At 38.6% G+C, this 25,624-nt stretch overlaps 1 protein-coding gene and 1 non-coding gene across 2 annotated transcripts in view; both read right to left on the minus strand.

Moving 5' to 3' along the window:
* stj (voltage-dependent calcium channel subunit straightjacket) overlaps nt 1-25,624 on the minus strand; it is a 504,277-nt gene that overhangs the window by 33,011 nt on the left and 445,642 nt on the right. Inside the window, exons 31-32 of the mRNA XM_080284182.1 lie at nt 22,383-22,462; nt 5,127-5,272 (exon numbers count right to left, since the gene is read on the minus strand). Of these exons, the coding sequence (XP_080140308.1) occupies nt 5,127-5,272; nt 22,383-22,462 (226 nt within the window). The remainder of the gene's footprint in view (nt 1-5,126; nt 5,273-22,382; nt 22,463-25,624) is intronic.
* On the minus strand, nt 19,741-19,857 carry LOC145414720 (5S ribosomal RNA). The gene has a single exon (XR_013899919.1). It is a non-coding gene; the product is annotated as a 5S ribosomal RNA (ribosomal RNA).

Consider the following 25,624-nt stretch of genomic DNA (forward strand, 5'->3'; position numbering starts at 1 on the left):
CAAACTAGTCTGGAATTTGTGTGCAAGTTTAGCTTATAAGTGATTCCACATATGACTGTGACTTTCATTAGATAAAATCCACTACAAGAGGAAGGCATCTCCTGTCTTACTCCATTTTGATCTGCTGACTGTTCGCCTGAATGGAAGAGGCTATCCATCAATAAACCTGAGTGAAGATGGATGAAGGAGGCCTTTGTTGTACAATGAATGGTCTTCGACTGTTGATGATGTTGAAAATAATATTGATGATGATGATAATTAAGATGCTGCTAATCATATTACTGGCACTGAAAAATGACAAATGATCAGTGTATATACAGAGGCCGGGTTCTTGTGGACTTGGAAGGGTGCCTGACACCTCTTCACACTATTTCAGTTTGTCAACTGCCGGTTAGCATTCACCCATGTTACTTAAGTCAATATCATTAGGAAAAAAAAATGTACACAATACTTTTTGTAATTTGTAAAATGAAAAAATAGAGGGTTAATGAAGAGGAGCTAGAGAGCTTTGCATGTCCACGACAGTACAGCCAATGAAGTCCTGAAGTAGCATAGCCATTTATTCCAGCCCTGAGCACAAACAATAATTGAGCAAGTTTCTGAGCCGAAGAAAGTATGGCTAACAATCAAGACAACCTAAAGAACACAAGTCTGCATACCGGTCCACCCCTTCACACATCAGTAGTCCATTAATTAACTTGGCAAAGCTAGGCCATGTCCCTAAATTAAATGCCATGCCATCAATGAGTGATCCTAAAGAATCATGTTTCTTATACACTCACACGAGAAAATTTTTTGAACACCGTGAAACTGGATGTGGAAATGAGCAAAACGGGCTTACCACTCTGAGTGGTTGGCATGTCTGGTTGTTAGTCACCTAATCATATATTGTTACACTACAGAATAGTGTCCAACAGTTCCTACTGAAAGAAAATACCGGCTACAGTACAACTGAAAAATCTTTTCTGATTTTTTAAAAGTTCCTAGTTAGGTGTTCAGAACGTTCGAGGAGATTTTTGTGAAAGAGTACTATGGGACTACAGATATTTTCTAAGTGATAATATGATACTGATAGTTCAAACAGCAACTATGATCAGAGACGAGCAGCAGCATTACCTTTCACAAAATGTCAGCCAGTTAACTGCAAGGTGAGGGGGGGAAGAGGCCATATTCGCCAAGAATTTTGAAATGGACAGTAAAGTGAAACCGGTTTCTGAGATTTTGAAGCCTCCTGGAGCAAAACCATGTGTGTTTGGCCGCAATTGGAGCCCATGCATGCGTACATGAATCCTCCCAAGAAACGCACGCACAGGCATGTTTTTTCAGCACATACACGTACATGACAGACAAAAATATCAACTCACCAGCAGTGATCACCCTGGCTGGCATAGGGAGAGAATCTGGTGTCATAGGGCTGTATTTCTAGTCAGCTTTGGAGGTTTCATAATATCTCTTCCTTAGCGATTTAATCAGCACAATATAGCTCAATATCAATTCCGTGTTAATGATGCACAGTATATCGATATTAGATTATTATAAATACCATACACGAGAATGTTAAGGTGCAAAGTGCAAAATAAATCGCTAAAGAAGAAGTGCTACAAAGCATCTCTGCCACTTAGAGTACATGCCTTAATGTGAGGGGGAAGATTGGGAAAGGTGTGTTCAGAACTTCACAGCATGGATGAGTACCACCAACAAAAGAATGCTTAGTTACAGTTCCTTCATTATAAGGTTTCTTCATTTCCTTAACCTATAAGCCTCTTCACTACAATGAGGTATTATTGTATGGTGAAAAACAGAGAAAGGCTTGTTTAGGTGAGAGTACAGCCAATGATAGAAAAAAATAAAAACATTTCACTTACCTCATGTTCATTCATTGCCGTTTCTTTATCACTATGACATACTTTATATTTTATTTCTAACATCTTTGGACAGCTCTAGTCAGCGTAGGAGAGACTTAGCCCTGGACGGACTATAGAAAGCCTTCATTAACCCATTCAATATGAGACGTCGTTTGAGGTTGAATAAGTCCCCCAGAGATAGCAAAACAGAAAATATGTCGTCGGATTGAAGAAGCTAGCCCCTTCAACATCACGTATTTTTTCTGTTTTTCTTGTTGCTGCCAGACGATTTTTTTTACCTAATTATTTCTGGAGGTGAAGAAAGTTAATTAAGGCAATATCTAACCACTTAAGTTCGACAAGTCTCTCCAACACTCAGAACTGACTGATAGTTACATGGTTATAGTAAAATATACATCACTAGATTAAATGGTTTGAATTTAAAGAATTCATCATACTGACGGGGTTGAATACAGCTTACGAAGGATCTTTAGTAGTGAAGGAGTTAATGAGTGCTACGAGTACATCTACCCAGTACCTTCTGTTAGGTTGTGACTACTAGGTGCGAGTCAGTGCCATGTAGTTTAGCTGTAATGCATGATTTGAATGATTTTCACCTTTAATAATAATTATTTAGTCATCAACGTTTACCATTCTATGGTTGCATTGCAAAATTCTAGCTTCATATTATCCATGGGCCATGGAACGCTCTTTTTTTATTTTACGTGAGGTAAACAACATGGCAGGCCTTGGGAGAATTGTCACAATTCTATTGAAGAAACTGCTTCTAAACTCTTCCGTTCTGAAAGTCTCTCTTGATCTTTCAGTCAGAGGATGTATTTTTAAAATTATTCTTACTACTTCCAAATGACATTCTTTATTTTAGGAGAGACATTTCGAGCTGGAGGTGTTAGATATAGCCTTCATTAATCCCTTCAGAGTGAGAAGTCTATTCAAGGTAAATAATATTGTTTGTAAAGAACAAGAAAAAATATCACTCGGTTGAAGGGGCTGACTTGAGTATAATTCATATAAAGAGAGCAAGAATAAAATGATATGAAGTATTTTGGCTGAAATGGTCAAACTATCATTTCTCACCTTCCCTAGTCGCTTTGGTGGGGAATGAACTGATGAAGCCCACTAATGGCAGGAGAGAACGTAATACGAGGGGGGCTGGGGAAGTCAAGGGCCTATTTCATGTGGTATACAAGATTTAGTAACATTCTTTCTTAGTAATTTATGAGACGAGTTATACCTTGATGTTCTTATTATGTCTGTCTGTCTACCTATACCCAGATGCCTTCATCCCGTACGGGGAGGCCACAGGTAAATCGCCCCCAAGTCACCCTATTCTCTGCAATTTAGCTGCCCTCCCTCCAAACTACATCTCCTCTTTCGTATATCTCTCCACCCCATCCCTCCATCTCATCCTTGGCCTGCCCCTCCCCCTATCTCCCTCCACCTCACTGACATACACTCCTCTAGTCAGACTCTCATTCTCCATCCTCTGCATATGGTCAATCCAACTCAGGGAACTTCATTTATTAATGTTACCTACGAAGTTTTAGTAGTGATATAGTTTACCTTAGTAATATCTAAGAGCATAGAAAAAAAATGTAATATGCTCAATTTCCTCCTGAAGAATTGTGAAATCTGCTATGCCAGCTAAAATACTGCCCAAAGATCAAAACGGGTTATCATGAACCAGCCTTAAAGTACGTCATTCTCAACGCTGATTTTAATTCTTTCAACGTGAATCAATCTAAAGTCTGTCAGTCTGTATCCTATAAACACGAATCACTGTAAAAGTACATCATCTCAAAACAGAGTGCGTTTTTTCAGCATGAGACAACCTAAAAGTTTGTCAGTCTCAATGCACTTTCTGTTCTCTGAATGCGGTACCTTTTCCACCACCTTTGAAGGCTTTTGGTGACTTTGAAAGCTAGCTCACCGAGAGAACTATGGCCGTTAAAGGATACATAAATCAGTGTAAAAGCATGTCATTCTCATTGTGGCTTTTATTCCCTCACTTTCCACAGCTGTTTTGGTGGGGGATGGACTTGGTATCTAACTTTGAGATAGGGAAGGTTACGAAAAGGGAACGGCGGTGGTACAGACAGAAAGGGGTAAAATTAATTCTCAATGCACCTTTTGCAGTTGTTTCTTGTTACAAATAAAACTAACTTAAGAGAGTGGGAAGGCAATGGAAAAGGGACAAGGGTGACACAAATCATACAGAGAAACATGCCATTCTCAACAGTCTCTGTTCTCACGTTCACGGCCAATTTTGTCGGAGACATTGAGAAAAACACTTTGAATGGAGGGGATGGTAAGGGTGAGGAGAGGCACTAATGGAGGAAAAGAGCAGTCTCTCTTCCCTTACTTTCCAAGGCATAATTGTGGGGGAGGAGGAGGAAAGACAGAATAATACATTGAAAGAGTCGGGGGTCGGGGTATGGAAACGAATAACCGGAGAAAGGTACAAATGGTAACATAGAGACACAAGAATAATTCATTTTAGAATGTGTCAAAATGGAACTCGGACTCTTTCAATCGTCTTCTGCAGTTGTTCTTGTGGGTGTGTCAGGGTGGGTGAGGGGAAAGTAAGAAAAATAAATATATCTTGAATGCGGTTGGATAGGGAGTTGGGGGTACAAGAAGGAGGGGAGGGGGGAGGCGAGAAGCTTAAGATTTGGCGAAAACATGAGGAAGCAAGAAGTTACAAAACAAAACAAACACCAGCCCACCTAAAAAATGTGTCAAAGTCAAATTCATCTCCCTGAATCCCTCAGCTTTTGCAAATGTTCTTTTGGCAGACAGAAAAACACCTTAAATAGGGTGGGGTAACATGAGAGGGGATTAGGGTGAGTGAGTTACCGGAAGCTTTTTCTATGAGGTAATAAACATCATTCCATATTAAAAAATGCATTGAAGTCAGACCCAAGCTCCCCAGTTCCCTCATCTTTTGCAGTCGTTCTTGTGGCAGTCAGAAAAAAAAATAAATGAGTTGACAGGAAGGGAGGGCTAAGATAGGGTGAATGGCCACAAGAGTAAATAAAACAGAACAACACCAATCCATGTAAAAAATGTGGCAGATCAAATGTAAAACTACCTCGCAGCTCTACCTCATTCTCTCACCTTATAAAATGAACTCCAATCCACCTCAAAAAATGGAATAAGATGTGCACAAAAGCATCTTATATTCCATTATTAATTAAACTCAACTCCCTTGAGTTCTCTTACCTTATGTATCGAAATCAAAACTGTCTCTCATCCACTCACCTTCCGCATCCATTCGTGTGGCAGTTCGATAGCTTGCCCTTGACAGGCTTGTACTCCCCATCCTGCTTGAGTTTGCTGTTCTGGAGCTTGTACAGGTAGACCTCCTTGTCGCAGGGGCGAGGCCTGGTCTTGTTGATGTATGCCAGCTGTGTAACAAGCAGGGAAAAAGGGTCAGGTTCAGAACACGGTGCGTGGGTTTCAGATTGGCATAACAGTACTCAGTTACTAAATAAATAAATTAATATGGATGGAAAAGGACATAGATTCTTTAACTGGAACGAGGGATTTATACTGGGACGATAATAATAAAATGAATAAAGAAAAGCATCTGAAGATGGTGCAAGCATTTTAGATTGGCATGCCAATACTGAAATAATAGTAATAAGAGTGATAATAATAATAATAGTAATAATAATAATAATAATAAATAATAATAATAATAATAATAATAATAATAATAATAATAATAATGATGATAATAATAATAATAATAATAATAATAATAATAATAATAATAACAAACAAAATGAAATAATTCCTAACTGGTGGAAGGGATTTAGATCATCATTCATCAGTGATCAAAAGAACATAATTGAAAAAAGGAAAAAGAAGAAGAAGAAACAGTTGCTCAAAATAATGCATGGTTATTTGAATGACATTGTAATACACAAAACAGAAAAGAAAGGGAACAGTCTCAGAATGATGCACCTGTTTTACAAAATCATGAATGAGTTCTTTATAAAACTGCAAGGGAAAAAGGTTTGCTCTCTCAAGATGGAGCAAAGGTTTACAAGTGACCAGATTAAATATGGAGGGTAGGCTACAAATAGGGAATAAATTAAAATTTACAAGGTACCAAGGTAGGGCAACATAAATTTAGTAAGTTCAAAGAGCGTGTTCATAGAATATATATATATATATATATATATATATATATATATATATATATATATATATATATATATATATATATATATATACTGGGATTTAAAGTTATACAGATTAAATTTCATGGGTTAAAAGACAACACGGTTTTTTTTGCGCGGTGCAAAAATTATATTTCCTGAGTTTAGCTGGAGCAAAAATTAAATTATCTGGATTCAAAGAGTGCACACATTAAATTCCAGAGTTAAGAGGGTGGATGGGTTAAATTTCCTTGATTCTGTGCGTAGATAATATTTCCTGGGCTCAGAGTATGCAAAGATTAAATTCCTTGGTTCAGAGGATGCACATAATAAGTTTCCTGGGTTCAGAGGGTGCACAGATTAAATTTCTGGGGTTCAGAGGGTGCATAGATTAAATTTCCTGGGTTAAGTGAGTACTCACATTAATTTCTCTGAGTTAAGAGAATGCACAAACTAAATTTTGTGGGTTCAGGGAGTGTAGAGGTTGTTAACTGGATTTCGAGGAAGGACAGATTAAATTTTGCCACCATGACTACTGATTAGACAGAAGTGAACTGTGAATCTGTATTTAGAAGTTTTGGAGACTTTGTTTCCAGATATCAAAAGGAAAATCATTAATGGGATATCCAAGATGCATTTGTAGCAAGAATGAAGTGTGATATATTGGAACATTAGAGAGTATTTTCTTAATCACATTAAAAAAGTGTTCAGAGTAATGACATATTTAAGCAGGCCTATAATTGGTACTATAGATATATGTGTGTGGTACGGATTTTTTGGAAACTATACTTTACTTGACGTACAATAAACGAAATGAAAGACAGATTGTAGAATCATATTTTATACACTACTAGGGACAAATCTGTAAAAATTAGGCTTTGTGACAAACTTAAATTTTCCACATAACAAATTAAAGAAATCGGCTTATATATAAGAAATTACCTGACATATAACAACGAGTACTGTGTAAAATATGGAAGTTCTGAAATCTATAGTTCTATGTAATACATGAAAAACAAAATCATATTAGTAACTGCAATAAAACTGAGCACTGCCTATCGTTATCAAGAAATAGTATTTAACTCTGATATTAAAACAGTGCATTAGTGATAAAAACAACAACAATAGTTAAATTTATGTTTAGGCAATTTACTACTGCATTGTCATAATAAAAGATATTACCATTATTGGTATTAATTGTTACAGATTACAAAACACACTAAATACATTTAACAAAATCCTTTAACATCAAAGGAGCTAATTAAGACTGAAAACTTCATGCCATGCTTACTTACCACTCTAATAACTACTTCCAAGCTAACACTAATACAGAAAGGCAAGAACATGAACAATAGTAATAACACAATACATGGCCAAACAGTGGAACTTGCAATGGCTAAATGCTCTAACAACGCCATCTAATTTTTCTACAGCCAAACATAACTAAGCAAACTCATTCTCTTAACCTCTTCAGCACGATGGCATTTTTAAAGGCTATTGTTGATGCTACCGGACGACTTTAGTCAGCTTAGAAGTGACCCATCAAACTGGAGGAGTTAGGTGCAGTCTTAATTAATTCCATCACTTTAGAGTTCCCTCCTGAGTAAAGTCGTCTAGTGGTCACACTAGCAAAGAAAAACGTGACTTCGTTTGCATTATATTACTCCCGCCATTTGACGATTATATTCAGCTTAGAAAAGGTTGGCAGTAACAAGGGTTGTGGAGATCGTGCCAACCTCACCTTCTGTACGTAGGTCTTTCCTAGGGCCGTATTTTAAGTGACTTTGGAAATTTCGTAGCTCCATTTCCTTATCGATGTATTCTGTTAGTTGCACCTCAGAGTTCTTTCATGTTATTGATGATAGTGAATTTTGTTATCGAAACTTTGAAAGAGAGGGTTAAGGCTTAATATGCATGGTAAATAATTAAGGAAGAGGCGCTATGAAGTCTCTAGTCCATCCAAAATACGACACTTAAGCCGAGTTAAATCGCCTTGCAGTAGCCAGAATAAAAGACGCCCTCGAACTAAAGGGGTTAAACATGCATGATTCATACAGATACTACATCCCCATACATTCCTCTCTCCCCTTTCTCTCCTCCCTAACCCCCCCCAACCCTACATACAGACCCCGCACTATAACCAAGACATATTCTTTGACTCCCTTTAATTCAGTGCTGGAGAGGGACGCCTTCGTGTGCTGGCATCAGTATAACCGGGCGGCTCAATTGCATGGACCAACTATACTCAACTACTGGCCAGTTCCCCGGAAAGAGGATGGTGACCTGCAGAAGGGGAACTGAAGCTTGCAGTCCACCGGGTTCACGTTTCGGATGAGTCACGAGTAATAATAGTTCCTTCAGTTCAGTGACAATTTTCACTTCATTCTCGCTACCATCTGGCTGTTTCAGTTAGCTTGAGGAGACCTTTCACAGCAGAGAAGTTGAATGGAGAGTGTTTCTTTCTCCTCCAATGCCAAAGGTTTCCATAAAGCTAATTGGATCAACTGGAAAAAGCAAGAATAAACCCCAAAATACGTAATCCGATTATCACTTCAACTAATTTCGTCAGAAAGTTTCTCCCATACTTTTGTTTATATTTATCAGTATTTATTTATTTATTCATTCATATACTTTTATTCATGTTTCCTGCCTACCAACCTCGTTTGCAACGCTGGGAAACAAGATTATGATTAATAATAAACAGACTGATGATGATGATGATGATGATGATGATGATGATGATGATGATGATGATGATGATGATAAACAGGATTATTAGGATAATGATGATAATCATGATCATGATGATGTTAAACAGGATTACAGAGTTGATGATGTTGATGATGATGTTAAATAGAATTATAAAGGTGATGGGGGCGCTTACCATCCACTCATACAATGTAGTGTTACTTTTAAGGTGCCTGCCCTCTCCTCTCTTCCATCCTTCATTCCATCCTTCCTCTTCTGTCTTTCCTTCCCTGATTCTTTCCTTTTCCTTCTGTCTACGGGTGGCTCTACATTGAGTGACAAGCCAAATAGTTTCCTGTACACCAAGAAACCATTTGCTACCCTGGTTGGTAATCTTATAACCAAATTATGGTACCTGGTAGTTTTGTGGACAGTTAAGGCGCTCCAATTGGATTGAGCCGGTGAAGGTTTATATCCAAGGGATGGTTGGGGTTTATTGCTCACGTAATGCCACTCAGGGATGAGCGAGGCTGGTCACTCTCATCTTAAATGACAGGACCAACTTGCCTAACCCAGGGCTCCTATGCACCTCATGGGGCAACACTGGATTCGATGATGAGTGAATGAATGAAATAAAGATGATCATGATGATGATAATAATGATGATGTTAGAAAGGATTATGAAGATAATGATAATGATGATGATGATGTTAAACAGCATTTCAAAGCTGATGATAATGATGATGTTAACAGGATCATAATGATGATGATGATGTTAAACAGGATTATAAAAATAATGGTGATGTTGGTAATGATAATGTTAAAAAAGGATTATAAAGATGATGATGATTAACAGGATAATAAAGCTGATGATGATAATGATGTTAAACAGGATTATGATGATGATGTTCAACAGGGTAACAATAATGATGATGACAATGTTAAACAAGATTCATATGATGGTGATGATGATAACGAGTCTCAAGTAGTTCCATACACTAAAAATTAAGTGAGCCTGCATTAACATATTTTTCCTCCCTCTCTCTCTCACGTACACTTCACCCAATATGTCTTGGTCGTAGCGCGCGTCTGTACTAACTCCCAACCAATTCGGTGACCAATTTTATATTTTCTCGTTCTTACTACTGACGATCAACTTTATAGCAAGAATTTGCAGTAGTGAAGGTGTTTATTAAGTTCATACACATCCTCTCCCGATCGAAAAGTGTCCCCACAGCTGAATAAAATTGTCTGGGTATTAGGAGATTAAATATAAAAGTACGTCACAGAACTGGAGCGGTTAACCAATTATGGACGATTTTTTCTACTTTATTTCTGCTGCTCCTTAGAAGAGAAGACATTAACAACTTCACTGGGTGGGTGTTTTTCATTTGATTCTTGTTAGTTTGTCATTTTTTTTTTTTTTGTCCTAAATTATATTTGCAACTGAAGAAATTAGATGCAACATTAATGAACCCCGTCAGTAGGAGGGGTATATCCTAAGCTGAATAAAATCGTCTGGGGATAACAAGAATAAAATAACAGATACGTCACCCCGATTCAAGGGAAGGGAACGTCTGGAAATGGCAAGGAATAAATAAAAAGGAATAAAGAAATGGGTAAATAAAAAAAATTCATCATCGTGGAGAAGGGTTTAAGCTCTTTAAATCCGATGTCTTTCTTTGTATTATCAGTTCTACCGCCAGACGATTCTAGTCAGCTGAGGCGAGACTTTTCGAGATAGCTTCAATGACCACTTCACAACAGTCTCTCCTAAGATGAATAAAATCGTCTGGAGGAGGCAAGAATACACCAATGGAGTACATCACCGACTTGAAGGAAACCAATAACTAAAATGAAATATCAAGTAATCTTATAAATGATATGCGATTTAGTACAATGCAAGGGTTGTGGTGTGTCGAGAGGTTGAGGGGAGAGCAGACAGACATAATGCAATACCTCACCACAACCTCAACCACAACCACAGGGCTCAGTCTCACATCAGGCAACAACAGTGATAATAATTAACAACCAGATGGGTCAAAATTCGAGCAAAAATTTCTCTGCAGCCAACTGGAGTGCACCAGAACATGCCTTAAAAACTTGCCAAGTAATGAGTGAAAGAGGGAAAAATAAATAAAAGGAGGAGGGGGATATCAGACGGCATTCAAGAAGTAAAAACAAAAGAGCGGATCACGGCTCAGCTGGCCAAAGTCCGCTGTTGTTTAGGGGCCGGATTTACCAACAAACTTAAGATCATTTCCCTCTCGTAACTCACATTTTGACTTGCAGGAAGAACAAGAGAGAATGGAATTCTTTTATTCCTTTTCTCGTCCTTCCAACAAAAACAGAAGATACAGGAAGTACAAGCATGAGTGTACAAGAGACGTGGAAAGATCCAACATTCCCATTGTCCTTACTGCAATAACAAAGAGAAATAGCTCAAGACCATTCTCTTTTACTACCGGTAAGATTGGAGAAATGGGTTGATTTAACACTCTGCTTGTCCGTCCTACAAAAATAATATGAGTTACGAAATAAGATCGCTAGTTTGTTAGTGAATCAGGCAGCATGTCGGTGTGTCATGCTGTCGTGCTGTTGTCGCTTCTCTGCAATTGGTGTCGATTGTGTCAGCCACTGCTACCAGCCCTTTATACCAAAAGTGGTGAAGCCATGGCAAAGATGCCATAGTGCAGCTGGGCATAGACTCGTGAGCTTTTGGCTGTGTTATGAATGCTAGGTGATGAGAAGACACCACTTCCTCGTTGGCTTAAGAGATTTCGAAACTCGCTTCATGAAATAAATAAAATAAATAGATAAGTAAATAATGCATAGACAAGATGTACGAAAATTATCTGAGCAGTTTCATTCTCAAGTAAACATTAAAACTTGAGGATCGACGTACATTTACCGTTTATCTTCTGAGAGAGAAGTTTTAAATGATTTATATTATCATTCAAAAAGTACTAAAATATCACCAAGCTGCCTAGTACGGTATATAATGAATCACATGTGGCAGACACGCTTACTCATGGCAGACATTTCTGTCAGTTATAATAATGCCAAAAGAAAAGCCACAATGAGTAGCACAGTTAACTAAAATAAAGTCTGTTATCCGAGTCTGAAGAAAATTCATTGCCAAATATCACAGTAAGGAGCTACGGTGGCCTGATCGGTTAGGTACTCATCTCACGATGTGTATGTCTCGAGTCCCAGATTCGAACCCAGTTCATGGCTGGCATTTGAAGTGGGTATTATTAATATACCCTATCATGTGTTTCCATATTATGCTTGCACCCTGTGTGCAGCACACACAAGTATAGCCGCTACAACACCGACTTTCACATGGATTGATCCTCCTACAGTCACACGTCACCTATTTTTACTTTGCCAGCATGGAAAGGTGTTATTTCTGGACTGGACTGGAAAGGGACGCCTTCATATGCAGGCACCAGTATAACGAGTCGGCTCCACTTCTTGGTTTTACAAATATCGCTCTGCTGCTTCCCATTCCTCCAAAAGGAGGATGGTGGACTACAGGGGGAGGGCATTTTGGGTCTGCAGTCCGACAGATTCACGTTTTAGATGAGTCTGGGGCCACAACAATAACAATAACAACAACTCTCCCACTGAGGAGAAGGCCCAATCCCACACTGGGCCTAATATGGATTGACACAGATACAAACACAAATAACAGAAAATCATCTTCACAAGAATGGGTACCGTCAGTTTATGAAAACACAGTGTTATGTGGAATAAAGACGGAGATTGTCCATCGATTATCTGATGAAACTGATAAATTCGTTTGTCTGCAGTCTACGTATGTAAACAAAAACTGGCCCACCATGGGACTTTATGTTAAGACATCCTTTAGTCCAGTCTGCTCACATCTGGAACTGAGATATGTCCACTGGATCTGTAAATTAATGGCTCTGTGTCGTAGTCAAGGGCAAGTTTGTTGAGTGGTTTCCTCGTCAGTCAAAGTCAGTGACAATTCACACACTCAGATGTGGACTTAGTTTCAGTGAGCCTTTGTCCATGCTGATGCTTCTTTTGTCAAGCCGTCATAACAGACAGGAGAACCCACTGCGGGTGAGCGTGACTGACATTGACACAATACATTTCTCAGTATTAGGGAGATAAGCAAAATTTAAATATTTTACTTTCAATAAGAACTATGATAATTAAATACTTTACTTTCAGTAATAAAACTGATAATTTATTTTACAGAAGGATGAGGCTGATAAATGGTGGCTGTAACTTCTTAGCAGTTTTATTCGACATTGAAACTGCTTAGATAATTCGTGTACATCTTGTTAATTAAAGGGCGTGAAAGACGAAGTTCAGATTTAAAAGTAATAGTGTGGAAAAGAAAGTAGAAAAAGAAGAAAAAAAGCTAAAACTTAGCCTCGTAAGCCGGTTAACCTGTTTTATATTCGATTCTTCCTACCACCAAACAATTTAATTGCCTTTGAGAGAGACTTGTAGAACTGGAGGACTTAAGTATGACCTTGATTAACCCCTTCACCACTTGAAAGTCTCTCCTAAGCTAACTAAAATAATTTGATGAGAGCAGGAATAAGAATAAAAATACATCACAAGATAAAAAGGGGTACGATGCTGTATAAGAAATTAATAAAATAAATCGCCAGAAAACAAGTGCCACGAAATTCTTTACACCAACGAGAATATGGCTAGAAGGATGAGCGGTATGGGATGAACTATTTTGTATTCCTTACACCTCCAGACGATTTTATTCAACCTCTGAAAGCTCTTTCGTATAGAAGGGGTAAATAGTGAAGACAATATCTAACCCTTCCTGTTTGAAAGGCTTCCCCTAAACCAAACAAAATCGTCAGAAGTTAACAAGAACAAAATGAAAAAAAAAGTGTCCTCAGGTTCATGTTTTTTTTTTTGGGGGGGGGAGGGGGGAATAGGGGGGAGGGGGGAATAAAAGTTATTGCAAGACTTTTATTTACAAATATGGAGGTTTTGCTACAGTAAATATCACTGACTGATATAATATGCTCTTTATTAATATTTTGTACTTTTAATGCATCCCATAATAAAAGTAAATTACTCTGCATGAAAGCAATCATTCCATTTAGCAAAAAAATCGATTGTTCTGAAAGTATATATGTACAACCTTAGAACGTGCCGGATAATCTCTTATACAATATGATTTTAATAATAATATCATGCGATAATTACATAAAAACGTGATACAGTATATTAGTTTTGCCAAGCTATAAACTAGCGCTATAATTAGCAGATTTGCAAAATAACGTTCAGTGCGTTGCCTTTTCAAACGAATGCAGAATATATATATATATATATATATATATATATATATATATATATATATATATATATATTAAAACAATTTGTATACGCGAACTATTTAATTCGTAAGCGACTTAGCCCAACATACACATTAATGCATGGATGTTAATAAATCTGGGGGAAGAGTAAAATTTTATATACGCAGATGATGTGGTTCTCAAGCGATTTAGCCCAGTATATCTACATTAATACCCGTATATGTAAAAATCTTACGGAAGCAGTGAAATGTGTATACGCGATTGATGATGATGAGGATGATGATGACTTCAAGAAATAGTGTGATGGTAAGGGTGATTAGTGAGACCGAAGCTCAGGCGGTCAACTGTACAAGGCAGAACAAGCGGAGCGATTAATTAATAAAGAAATGAGAGAGAGAGAGAGAGAGAGAGAGAGAGACAGACAGACAGACAGACAGACAGACAGAGACAGACAGACAGACAGACAGACAGACAGAAAGGATTTAAAGTAGAGGAGGAGTTGAGACTTGAGGGAAAGAAAGCGTGAACACAAAAGAGATAAAGAGAACGACGGGAATCAGAAGGAATGTGACAGAAAAATGAATCGAAGGATGGATAGTGGTTGCAACAGAGTGAGAAAATCAAAAGCAGAGAGGGATCAAAGAGCAAGAAAGATCCAAGGAAAGAAAATGAGAACGACAGACGGGAAGGGAAAGAAAGGAGAAAGATGGTTGGTATGAAAGGAGACGGAGGAAGGGAAGGAGGAAGAGAAAAGGGATGGAAGGTGAGAGGCAAACAGATAATAATAATGGCAACAGAGAAACGAAAAAGATGAAAGAAAAGTATGGAACCAGAAGGACAGTGAAAGACAGGTAAGTGAGCAATATAAGTGACAGTTAATTAGGAAGACAGAGACAGACAAAGGAAGAGATAAACAATTAGAAAAACAGAGAGAGAGAGAGAGAGAGAGAGGGAAATGACTGCAGGTCAGGATGCAGAGAATGATCATAGGGGAAGAGGGAGACAGAAAAAGACAGGAGATAAAGAAGCAGAGAAAGTAAAAAGAGATAGATAAACTGAAAGGAAGGAGACAGAGAAGGAAAATATGGGTGATAAACGAGCAGGAAAATATCAAGAGGAAGAAAGGGGAGACTGAGGGAAAAGAAAAGAGATCAACAAAACAAAGATAAAGCAGAGGAAAGGAGACAGTAGGCAGGATATATTGAAAAAGGGGGGAGGAGACAGAAGTAGACAGGAAACCCAAGTCCAGGAGAATGATCACCTTAAGAGGGAGTTTTTCTTTGGGCTTATTGTCCTTCAAGTCCGAAGTGGGTCAGAGAGGCGGAGAGAGAGAAAAAGATCAGGTGAGTCAGGCCCCTCAACACAAACACACAGGTAACTGCCAGTTGAGTGCTCTGGGGACGGCACTCTCACCAGTCTAGGGGGATTTCTGGCACCCCCTCTTTCTGTATATGGCACGCCAGTTTCTTTTCATGCGTTATATAAGTAATTTATGTCGGTATTAAGGGGATATAAGACAGCTTGAAAGAAAAGACTGATGTGTACTATTCAAGATAAATCACTGTACAATGAGTTGCTAGAAATCCTCCTAGGCAGACGAGAAAATGGGCCGTTGAGAGAAGTTGGGTTAGAAGACTTGGGTTAGAGCAAGGTAAGTTAGGGGGGAGGATTTTTTTCCCCCAGAGATGCACTGTAACATAACGAAAACAAAAATCTGCCATTTTTATGTAGTGGTAGTCTAAATGAAATTGGAGAAACGTATCTTCAAATAAAATAATGTCAGTCTAATACTGTGTAAAACTGAAAGAATGACAGAAATATGGAACTTTAAGGGTTCGTATACACGCAAAGTTTAACTGTCACTCCAGCTGATGAAAGTAGTTCAAACCGGCATGTTCGAACCACTTTGTGCAGCTGGAATGAGGGTTAAAATTGTGCGTATGTCTGGGCCCTAAAGAGATAAATTCTGTCTTGGTTACATAGAGAGCACTGGATCTTAAAAACAAATTATTTAAATAACTTTAGAAGTGTGGGTGAATAAGCGGGACGTTTAATAAGAGAACTAATATTAGACTTACGTGTGTGGAAGGCCCTGTGAAGCTACTGGCCTGCCCTCACTCTCACAGCTAAACACTGGTGGCTCTAGGTACACCTGTTGATCACTTCTGCCACTGTGTCTTGGCTCAGTTGCCACCTATACACTAACAACACTAATACTAATAACAATCCAGTTTAAATACTATGTCTACTAAAGAAGTTTTGGTGACAACACTACTCCTGAAAATATTATCACAAAAATACAAAATTAATTAAACCTTACATTACAAAAATGTATCTAAACTAACTACATCTAACCCTAGGAATAAGTTAAGATGCTTCTATAATAGGTTAGACTTATACTGCGTGGTTAGGATGTTATTATAACAGGTTAGAGTGACTATACAGTATATGCATGATAGGGAAACAGGCTGGTAAAACCAAAGAGGTCGGCCACTGCTACACACATAAAGCATTTAAAACATTTACTGATGAAATCCATTACACAACTTCCAGAGACACAAAGATCAAATATGCTTAGGTCCCGGTGAACATAAATCAATTTACAACAATGAAGCAAGAATTACTGAATGGAGGTGAAATGATCGAATACCACGTTCGCACTGAAAAAAAATATATATATATATATATATATATATATATATATATATATATATACTGGTATATATATATATATACTGGTGTACACGGTATGAGAAGATGCAAGGGTTCTGGTGTGTAAGGTGAGCGAGGCGCGGCCAGACATATCATAAAACCTCACCACAACCAGAATAATAACCACAGGGCTTTAACGCATGGCAGGCAATAACAGTGAAAACATTAACAACCAGTTGGGTCAGACTCATGAGCAAAAGTTTCCTTGCAGTCAACTGGAGTGCACCAGAACATGCCTGGAAAACTTTCTACATACACATGAACAAAGAAGAGATCGAGAAACAAGAGGTGAAAAACAAAAGAGCAGATCACAGCTCGGCAACAACTTGGCGTGTCATGCTGTCGCCTAAGGACAAGGATGTCGGCCAATATGCTATATACAGCTGAAGTCACAGTGGGTGTCATATTGTGAAGAATATTACGTTAGTCATCAGCTTCTCAGCAACTTGTACAAATAACCTTCCTAATAAAAAGTGCTAACACGTCACTGAACTTGCCAGAAGGTGTTGCAGTGTTGCTAAGCTTGCTTTTAAGAAGTGTTTGCCGTTAAACATGGTCTCAGAAACTATTAAAATTTTGCTAAGCCTATTCATAAGTGCAGTATCCCGCTAAGCTTGCTCTCGAAAGTGTTATATGCAGGTAAGAGTGTTCACAGACCTTTAGAATACCACTAAACTTGCTTTCAAAAAGTGCTATAAACTTATCTTCCTATCGAAAGGTGTCAGAAAGTTGCTAATCTTGCTCCTATAAGGTGTTATTACTTCGCTATACTTCTTCATATCAATTAAGTGTCGTTAAGCTTGTTCTGAAAAAAGGTTTTGACAACTGTACATAAGCTAAATATTCAATCGATTCGAAATCTGTGGATTCACTGAGGCATATTCTAATTAACGAGAAATTCGATGGTAACCGCAGACTAATTAGACGTGGATAGAAAGATCTAACGTACACGATAAAACTTCTGATGATTTTGCGATGATCTTGTGCATTTAAGTGCTCCAGTCGTATGTGGTCTAAAGGGGTTTCAGGCTGAGCTATGGCTAGAGCTAACTTCTCACAGAATGCACTCGGGAAACAGTGAGTGGTCATTCTTAAGGGCACATCACACTGGAAGCAGGGCGAGATACGCTATATATATATATATATATATATATATATATATATATATATATATATATATATATATATATATATATATATATATGCTAATTGTCTTTGAATTGCAGCCAAGCTTACTCAGTAAGGCAACCCACAACAGAGGCTATACAACGTGGCGTACCTAGCGTTGTGTACGGTGCGAGCTGTCTCACTGAATAAGCTCACTTGCAATTCAAAGACACGTAGCACACATACGTAGCATGACTTGCATAGCTCCTGGTGTGAGACGGCCTTCATCCTAGGTGTCCGAACCGAACAGCCTAGCCCAAGACCTCTACACGTCTGATGAGACAATAAAAGACTGGATGATGGATGATGTGATAACTGGAATCTCATATACGCAGTTCATCTCAGTAAATACTTCACTACAGTTACGTACTGTCGGCAACTAGAGCCCTGTCACTCCTCGTACTTTTATATCCACAGATCCGAAGCAAATGATGCTGATGATACTGATCCGTGGCCCAGTAAAGTTATATATATATATATATATATATATATATATATATATATATATTTTTTTTTTTTTTTTTTTTTTTTTTTTTTTTTTTTTTTCATGAGACTGACAGCATAAGTCTACAGAGAGAGAGGCGACAGAACTTTGTTGCCGACAGCACATGGAATGCTCCAGAAGAACTACTAACAAACTACATCAGTGATGATGACGATGAACGATGAGACTCATACTTAGCCAACAACTTTAAGTAGTCAACGGAACAAGTTAGCTACGGGAGAGACGAATGACTACAAGGAAATACCAATGGTACGAGAGAGAGAGAGAGAGAGAGAGAGAGAGAGAGAGAGAGAGAGAGAGAGAGAGAGAGAGAGAGAGAGAAGCTTTATCTTCAGTAGGCCAGCCACCCATTTGACTTGCAGATCTTCAAGAACGTGGAAAGTATCTTTGTAGCTCTTCTTTTCGACAACACTCTTTTGTCTTGACTAACACCGGATTTTTTTTTGTTTTTTTTAAGATTTTACTCACATGAAGAACCTTTTGTAGTGAGAGAGTCAATCAGTCTGACATCCCCCATATTATAGGGTTAATTGTATTCTTTCTCGATTAAACTCTTGCCTGCCAGCTTTAAAAGATTGGTTATGAGTTAGCCTTTCTCCTGCAGTACTCCCAACCTCCTGCTTTCACCATTTCACTTCTCCTTCTTCGTCTTCCATTTCTTCTTCTTCTTCTTCTTCTTCCATAGTTTCTTTTTCTTCTTCTTTTCTTCTTCTTCATCTCTTCTCCGTCTTCTTCTTCTTCTTCTTCTTCTACTTCTCTTCTCCTTCTTCTTCTTGTTGTCTTTTTCTTATTCTTCCTCTTCTTCTTCTTCTTCTCTTCTCCTTCTTCTTCTTCCTATTCTTCTTCTTTTTTTTCTTTTCCTTCTTCTTCCTCTTCTTCTTCTTCTTCTCCTTCTTCCATTTCTTCTTTTACTTCATCTTCTACTTCCTCCTAATCCTCTCCTTCCTCCTCATCCTCTTCTTCCTCCTCCTCATCCTCCTTCTCCATCTCTTCATCTTCTTTTTCATCTGCTACTTCTTCTTCTTCTTCTTCTTCCCGTGATCTGATGTCGCGTCGTCTCTTTTCTATGATATTCAACCTGCTGCAGGACTCTATTAAGACAGAGCAGAAGGGTGTGGGCAATCCTCCAATATTTCAAGCTAATTTATGAAGCATGTGATGAATACAGAACATTTTTGACATTTCGATGCTGACTCATTCATTTTCATTCATTGCCAGACGCCATGTATCCCAGACGGGGTGGCCAATGGCTTAGAGTTAATTGTTTTACAGGGAGGGGCACTAATCCTCCACCAACCCCACTTGACACGTAGGGATGCCAACAGCATCTGGTATTCCCAGGCGGTCACCCGTCCAAGTACTAACCAGACCCAACGTTGCTTAACTTCGCTGATCGGACGGGAAGCGGTGTACTCAACGTGGTATGGCCGTGCTACAGTTTATAAAGTAGGATTAATGCTTCTCTCATCTGCAGATTACAGGAGTTCCGTGAATAAGCCAGAAGTTAAGGGGTTGCTTATACTTTCGCTCGTTCATCTTTAATCATTCGGCAGTCAGATCAGCTCATCCTTGCTTACGTAGTCTCTTCTCTTCACAGCTAGTACTGTATATCAATTCTATCCCTCCCCTCCAGTTCTCTGCCCAGTGCTCATCTCCTCTTTGCATTCGTTTTTTTTTTTTTTCTCATCTTTTCAGTTGTTTCGCTTTGCGTAGAGTCTCTTTACCAGTCTGTGCGTACCAAGAACTGAAACTGGGACCTAGAACTGCAAAGAGATGGTTGCGTTTTGTAGTCTAGGGGGATGCATGCTGAGGGCCTTCCTTGTCAGTCATGCACACCAACTGCTTCTTTCCTTGATGAGATTCAAGTGCTCCTTTCTCCAAGTGCTCTACAGCATCATGTACTTAGTGGTGACTTTTTTTTCTTGTGTGTGTGTAATAACAGAAGAAAGCTGTTGCTGTTAAAGTCTACTGAAATTGCCCTTTCCATAGAGAGTGAAACAAACGAGAGCAAAGATCAGGCTCCGTTCGGGTCAAAATGTCTATATCATTGCACTTTAAATACTGGAGTCGCAGAGAGGGGGGAAAAAGCAAAGTTTCGATACAGGTCATTTATTATCCTGTACACTCTTCCCGTTCGTGAATCCTCTTGGCTAGAGTACGATTTAACAGGAAGGATTGTAGGACAACAGACGCGCGATAGGAAAGACAAAACGAGGCGTAGAGAAAGCAAAAAGGAGAAAGAAGTCTGAAGGAAAGGGAGTAAAAAACCCAACGCAAGGAGAATGGTCACCTTACAGTCACTATCAAAGAAACTTCCAAAAGTGGATTCTTCCTCTTCCGTTAGCACTTCCTCCTCCTTCTCCTCCTCCTCTTCCTCTTCCTCCTCCTACTCCGGAGTGGGTTAAAGAGATGGAGACATAAGGTTAGTCAGGCCCCGCACTACCATACACACTTTGAAGTCATTTCGGCAGGCTAAGTAGTGGAACAATATATTATTATGAAGATAAAAATAAAACACACATCATGATATGATGTTGCTGATAAAAATAAATGAGCACAGTAACCGAATAGTAAAAACTTTCTTTTAGTACAGAAAAAATAATGTCGATCCAATGACTTAGAAAGAGTGAAAACAAGCTAGAATTTTAAAAAAATAACTGGAGGTTTCATTACGTGAACACTTAAAAGAGCTAGTCCTTAAAATAAGCAGGCATACTATTACCATTCGGGATGTGGGTGTATTATCAGAATGTTCAAAAAGGCCACTATTAAAAGACTTACGTATGTGGAGATCATGTGAAGCCACTCGCCTGCCCTCATTCATATAGATAAACAAAAGTGGCTCTGGGTACATGTGTTGATCACTTTTGCCACTGTGTCTTGGCTCAGATGCAACCTACATTATATACTAAGAACACTCCAACACTCAAAGCACTAACTACGTCTACTAGAGAAGATTTCAACAGTACTACTCGTACTCCTGAAAATTTGCCACACAACTGTGAAAGTTATTGGACCTTACAAAACTAAAACGTTTCTAAACTAGCTACATCTTTCACTAAGAATAATTCAGATTGCTAATATAAACAGAATAAATTTATATATGCGTGATTAGGTTGCTAATATAAATAGGTTAGAGTGACTATACTGTATATGCGTGGTAGGAAAACAAGCTGTTAGAATTAAAGGCGTCGGCCATTACTACACACATAAAGCATTTCATAATATTTACTCATGGGATCCACTGCACGACTTCCAAAGACACAAAGATTAAATAAGCTTAAGAATGTGTACGATAGAAATTAACTTATGATACTGATGCTAACTGTACATTCACTATATATATATATATATATATATATATATATATATATATATATATATATATATATATATATATATATATATATATATATATATATATATATATACTGCACAATGCTATTTATATAACTTAAATCAGTAATGCATTTAGCCATACCATCAATGAAATTCTGAGGATAACCACATACGGCAGAACTGATCACAACACTATGCAAAGCCACAAACTATGATGGTCTTTTCTCAATAGGAACATAGGGAAATATATGATCAATCTACAAATACTGTGACAACATTCTAAACAGACACTAACAATGAAAGACGTCCACAGTCAACATCCGAATTAGAGATAGCTCAAACATTACCTTTCAAACAAAATTAATGCCACAAGAGCGCTAATGCAAATTTTTACACCCATCCCTTACAGTCAACATAACCACGGAAGAACTGATACAACAGCATGCAGCGAAATTCAAGACGCCACCACAACAACAGTGAGATATCATTTAGTTTTGAGGAAATGAATATGTATAAACAGAGCCTCCTAAGATCTGTTTGAAAGGAAGGATCGACACGGAATGATGGAGACATTATTTAGCATGCTGGTAAGGCCCCCCATTTGTCTGACACTACTCACTTCTATGCGGGGGAAGTCGCCATCTTGTTCGTCATCGTAGTAAGGTGGGTACCTCATGCCGTTCTCATCCAGTGGCAGGCCTAGATTTGGGAAAGAGGAGATTAGTTATCATGATAGGATGGGTTGAGGTTAGTGAGGCTCTGAAGTTGGTTTTGTTGACAGAGGCTGAGATTAGTGGATGTGGTGAAATGGAACGAGGTTAGTGGAGGAAGACGAGGAGCTTACGGGTAGTGACGAGAGGGGTTATGCCAGTGAGGAGTTGTGGTTAGTGATTATGTTGACAGAGGTTGAGGATTGTGGATGTGAAGAAATATGAGTGGGTTAGTGGAGGAAGAGGAGCAGCTTAGTGGTTGTGATGAAAGGGATTAAGGTTAGTGGCTGTGATGAGAGGGCTCGAGGAAAGTAGTTGTGGTGAGGATAGTGGTTGTTGTGAGAAGGGTCCAAGTTAATGGTTGTGGTTAGGGGTTAAAGGTAGTCATTGCGGTGTGAGGGTTTGAGGTTAGTAGCTGCGGTGAGGGGGCTGAGATTAGTGGTTGCAGTGAAAGGGACGGAGGTTGGTGACTAGTGACGCTGGTAGTTGTGGTCATGGGGGCTGTGATGAGAGGGGTGTAGTGATGAAGTTAGTGGATGAGGAGATGGGGCTTGGGAGTAGCGGCTGAGGTATGATGGGAGGTTAGTGATTGCTCTGAGTCGAGAAGAGGTTTATTTCCATATTCACTAACTTCCAAGAGCTTAATTTGCGTATAAGATTGGTTGTTCATCTTTTCATCTTACTCATACAGCCAGCAAACACTTCACAGCCAAACTGGAATGAATAATAAAAGTTAAAAAATACGTAAAAACTAACAATTTCCAAAAATAGTACACTGCATGGGAGACTTGTTCATCCTACAAAATAGCTGAGACCCTTTGTGAATATCAACCCATAGTCTTTGGTGAGGGGAATATAGGTTAGCCTTTACACCCACACACTCATATCCACATCCACACCCGCACACACAAACATATACCCACACATTCACACACCCAACCATCCCCTACACACACACACACACACACACACACACACACACACATCCCGCACATACATTCCTCACACACAACCAACAACCACAACTGCGAATTTGTTCCTGCATTTACAAATACAGGTCTGTCATATCGCTAGAAACTAGAAACCTGTTTGTGAGCCCGGATGTGAGTGTAGGTTGAGGAAGACGATACAAGATAAGGGAAAAATTTCGTGACAAGGAAAGAAAAAAAAAGACAAATTTAACTCCAGTCACGATGAAAAGAGCTTTGAAGTATTTGCACAACTCTTGTTACAACCTGAATCCAGACCGAGGACCATATTCTCGTAGGCTTATGAGGCTCCTTTGCACCTCTTCTTTGCCAGTTTATCATTATTATTGTATGATGATGATGATGATGATGATGATGATTATTACTGTTATTGTTACATTTGTTATGTTAAGCTGCTGTATTGTTCTTTGTGATTTAAGTTGTCTATCGCAATAAATCAATAATTAACTTGCAAAGAACAAACTGTAATACGGTACGCAAAATTAATCGTTGTAAGTAAAGGTGCGAAACTCTTCAGCCAACGAGATCACTGCTCCAAGTGGAAAGGAATACTAGAATTGAGCTTGGCAGTGTTAATGGAACCTGTAACAAGTAACGTGGTTCAATCCGGTGGGTCAAACCAAGTCAATCGAATGGACGACACAACTTAATTAGGTCATTCAGAAAAGTTAGGTCATCTAATTATGGGGTGGGTGGGAAGACGGGTTAAGCGAGGTCAGTCATTGGGGAGAGGTGAGTCAAACAGTCAGTTAGAGAGAAGTGGATCAAACCAAATCATTAAGAGGGAAGAAGTGAGTCAGACCAGATGAGTTAAAGGGGAAAGATGGGTCAACCAAGTCAGTTAGCGAAAAGAGTATCAAACAAGATCAACCAAAAAGGAACGGAGAGGCGAAAAGGAGGATCAAACCAGGTCAGCTGGGGGAGAAGGGGAGAATCCAAACAGGTTAGTCAGATAAGGGTAACCAAATCAACCACTCCATGAATCAAACAATTATGACTGGGACCAATCAGGTGTCAAATCAACCAGTCAGTGTAGGAAATGGGGAAGAGGGAAGGGGAGTGGGGATGGCACACAAATATTACCATCTCCCTCATTATATTCGTCCAGCAAGTCAGTGTATTCACGCATGAGGCTCTCTTCGTCAGTATCGTCAGCTTCAGCCTCTGTTGCATTATTGCCTGGGGTGACAGAGAGATAGATAAGAAGACAGGCAGATAGACAGATATAGATACAGATAGACAGAGAGAGAGACAGTCAGACAGATAGAATGAGTGACTGAACGATTGTTAAATACACAGACTGATAGACAAATAGGTAGACAGACAGACGGACAGATAGACAGACAGATAGATAGACAGATTTAGGCCTCACCATCATCATCCTGCCCCTTTTCCCCATAAAAAAAATCAGATCAACAGACAGAGAAAAAAGATGGACACCTACGTAAAGAGGGGTAGAATGACAAACATAATAACAGACAGAGAGGTAAACAGACAGACAAACAGTGTATTCCTAGATATGGCCTTCTTGTCCTTCTCGTCTGCTGGGGTCTCTGTTATATTGTTATGTGGGGTGAGATGGGAAATATAAGCAATGAGAAAGAATTATAAGAGAAAGAAATTGACAGTAGACAGAAAGACAGACGGACAGTTCAGTCAGACTTTCGTCTTTTCCCTCCTTTAGACCAAGAATAAATAAGAAGCAGACAGACACACAGACAGACACAGAGACAGAAAAACAGACAGACAGTGAGACAGACATACAGACAGATAAATAGATATAAGCGGATAGATGGATAGTACATGGATAGATGGACAGATAGACAGATAAACAGACACAGACAGACAGATAAACAGATGGATAAGAAAGACGGATTTATAAATTTGCGTTAGTGCAACTGATTAAATCAACAGTACTGTCCTTGGGCAATGGAAAGGGAACTTAGAAGTAAACAGATGTACAGTATATATATATATATATATATATATATATATATATATATATATATATATATAAACGAATAATTATATAAACAAACATACGATTAAATAAATGAAGGGAATAAAAACTAATAATTCGAAGGAAAATAACCAGACAAATTAATCAGTAAATAAAACGATAGATAAATCAAATGAAAGAATGAATAAATCAACAAGACTAG

Source organism: Coenobita brevimanus, chromosome 100 (genome assembly GCF_032717465.1).
Source record: "Coenobita brevimanus isolate Jiangsu-jjx chromosome 100, ASM3271746v2, whole genome shotgun sequence".
Classification (NCBI taxonomy): domain Eukaryota; kingdom Metazoa; phylum Arthropoda; class Malacostraca; order Decapoda; family Coenobitidae; genus Coenobita; species Coenobita brevimanus.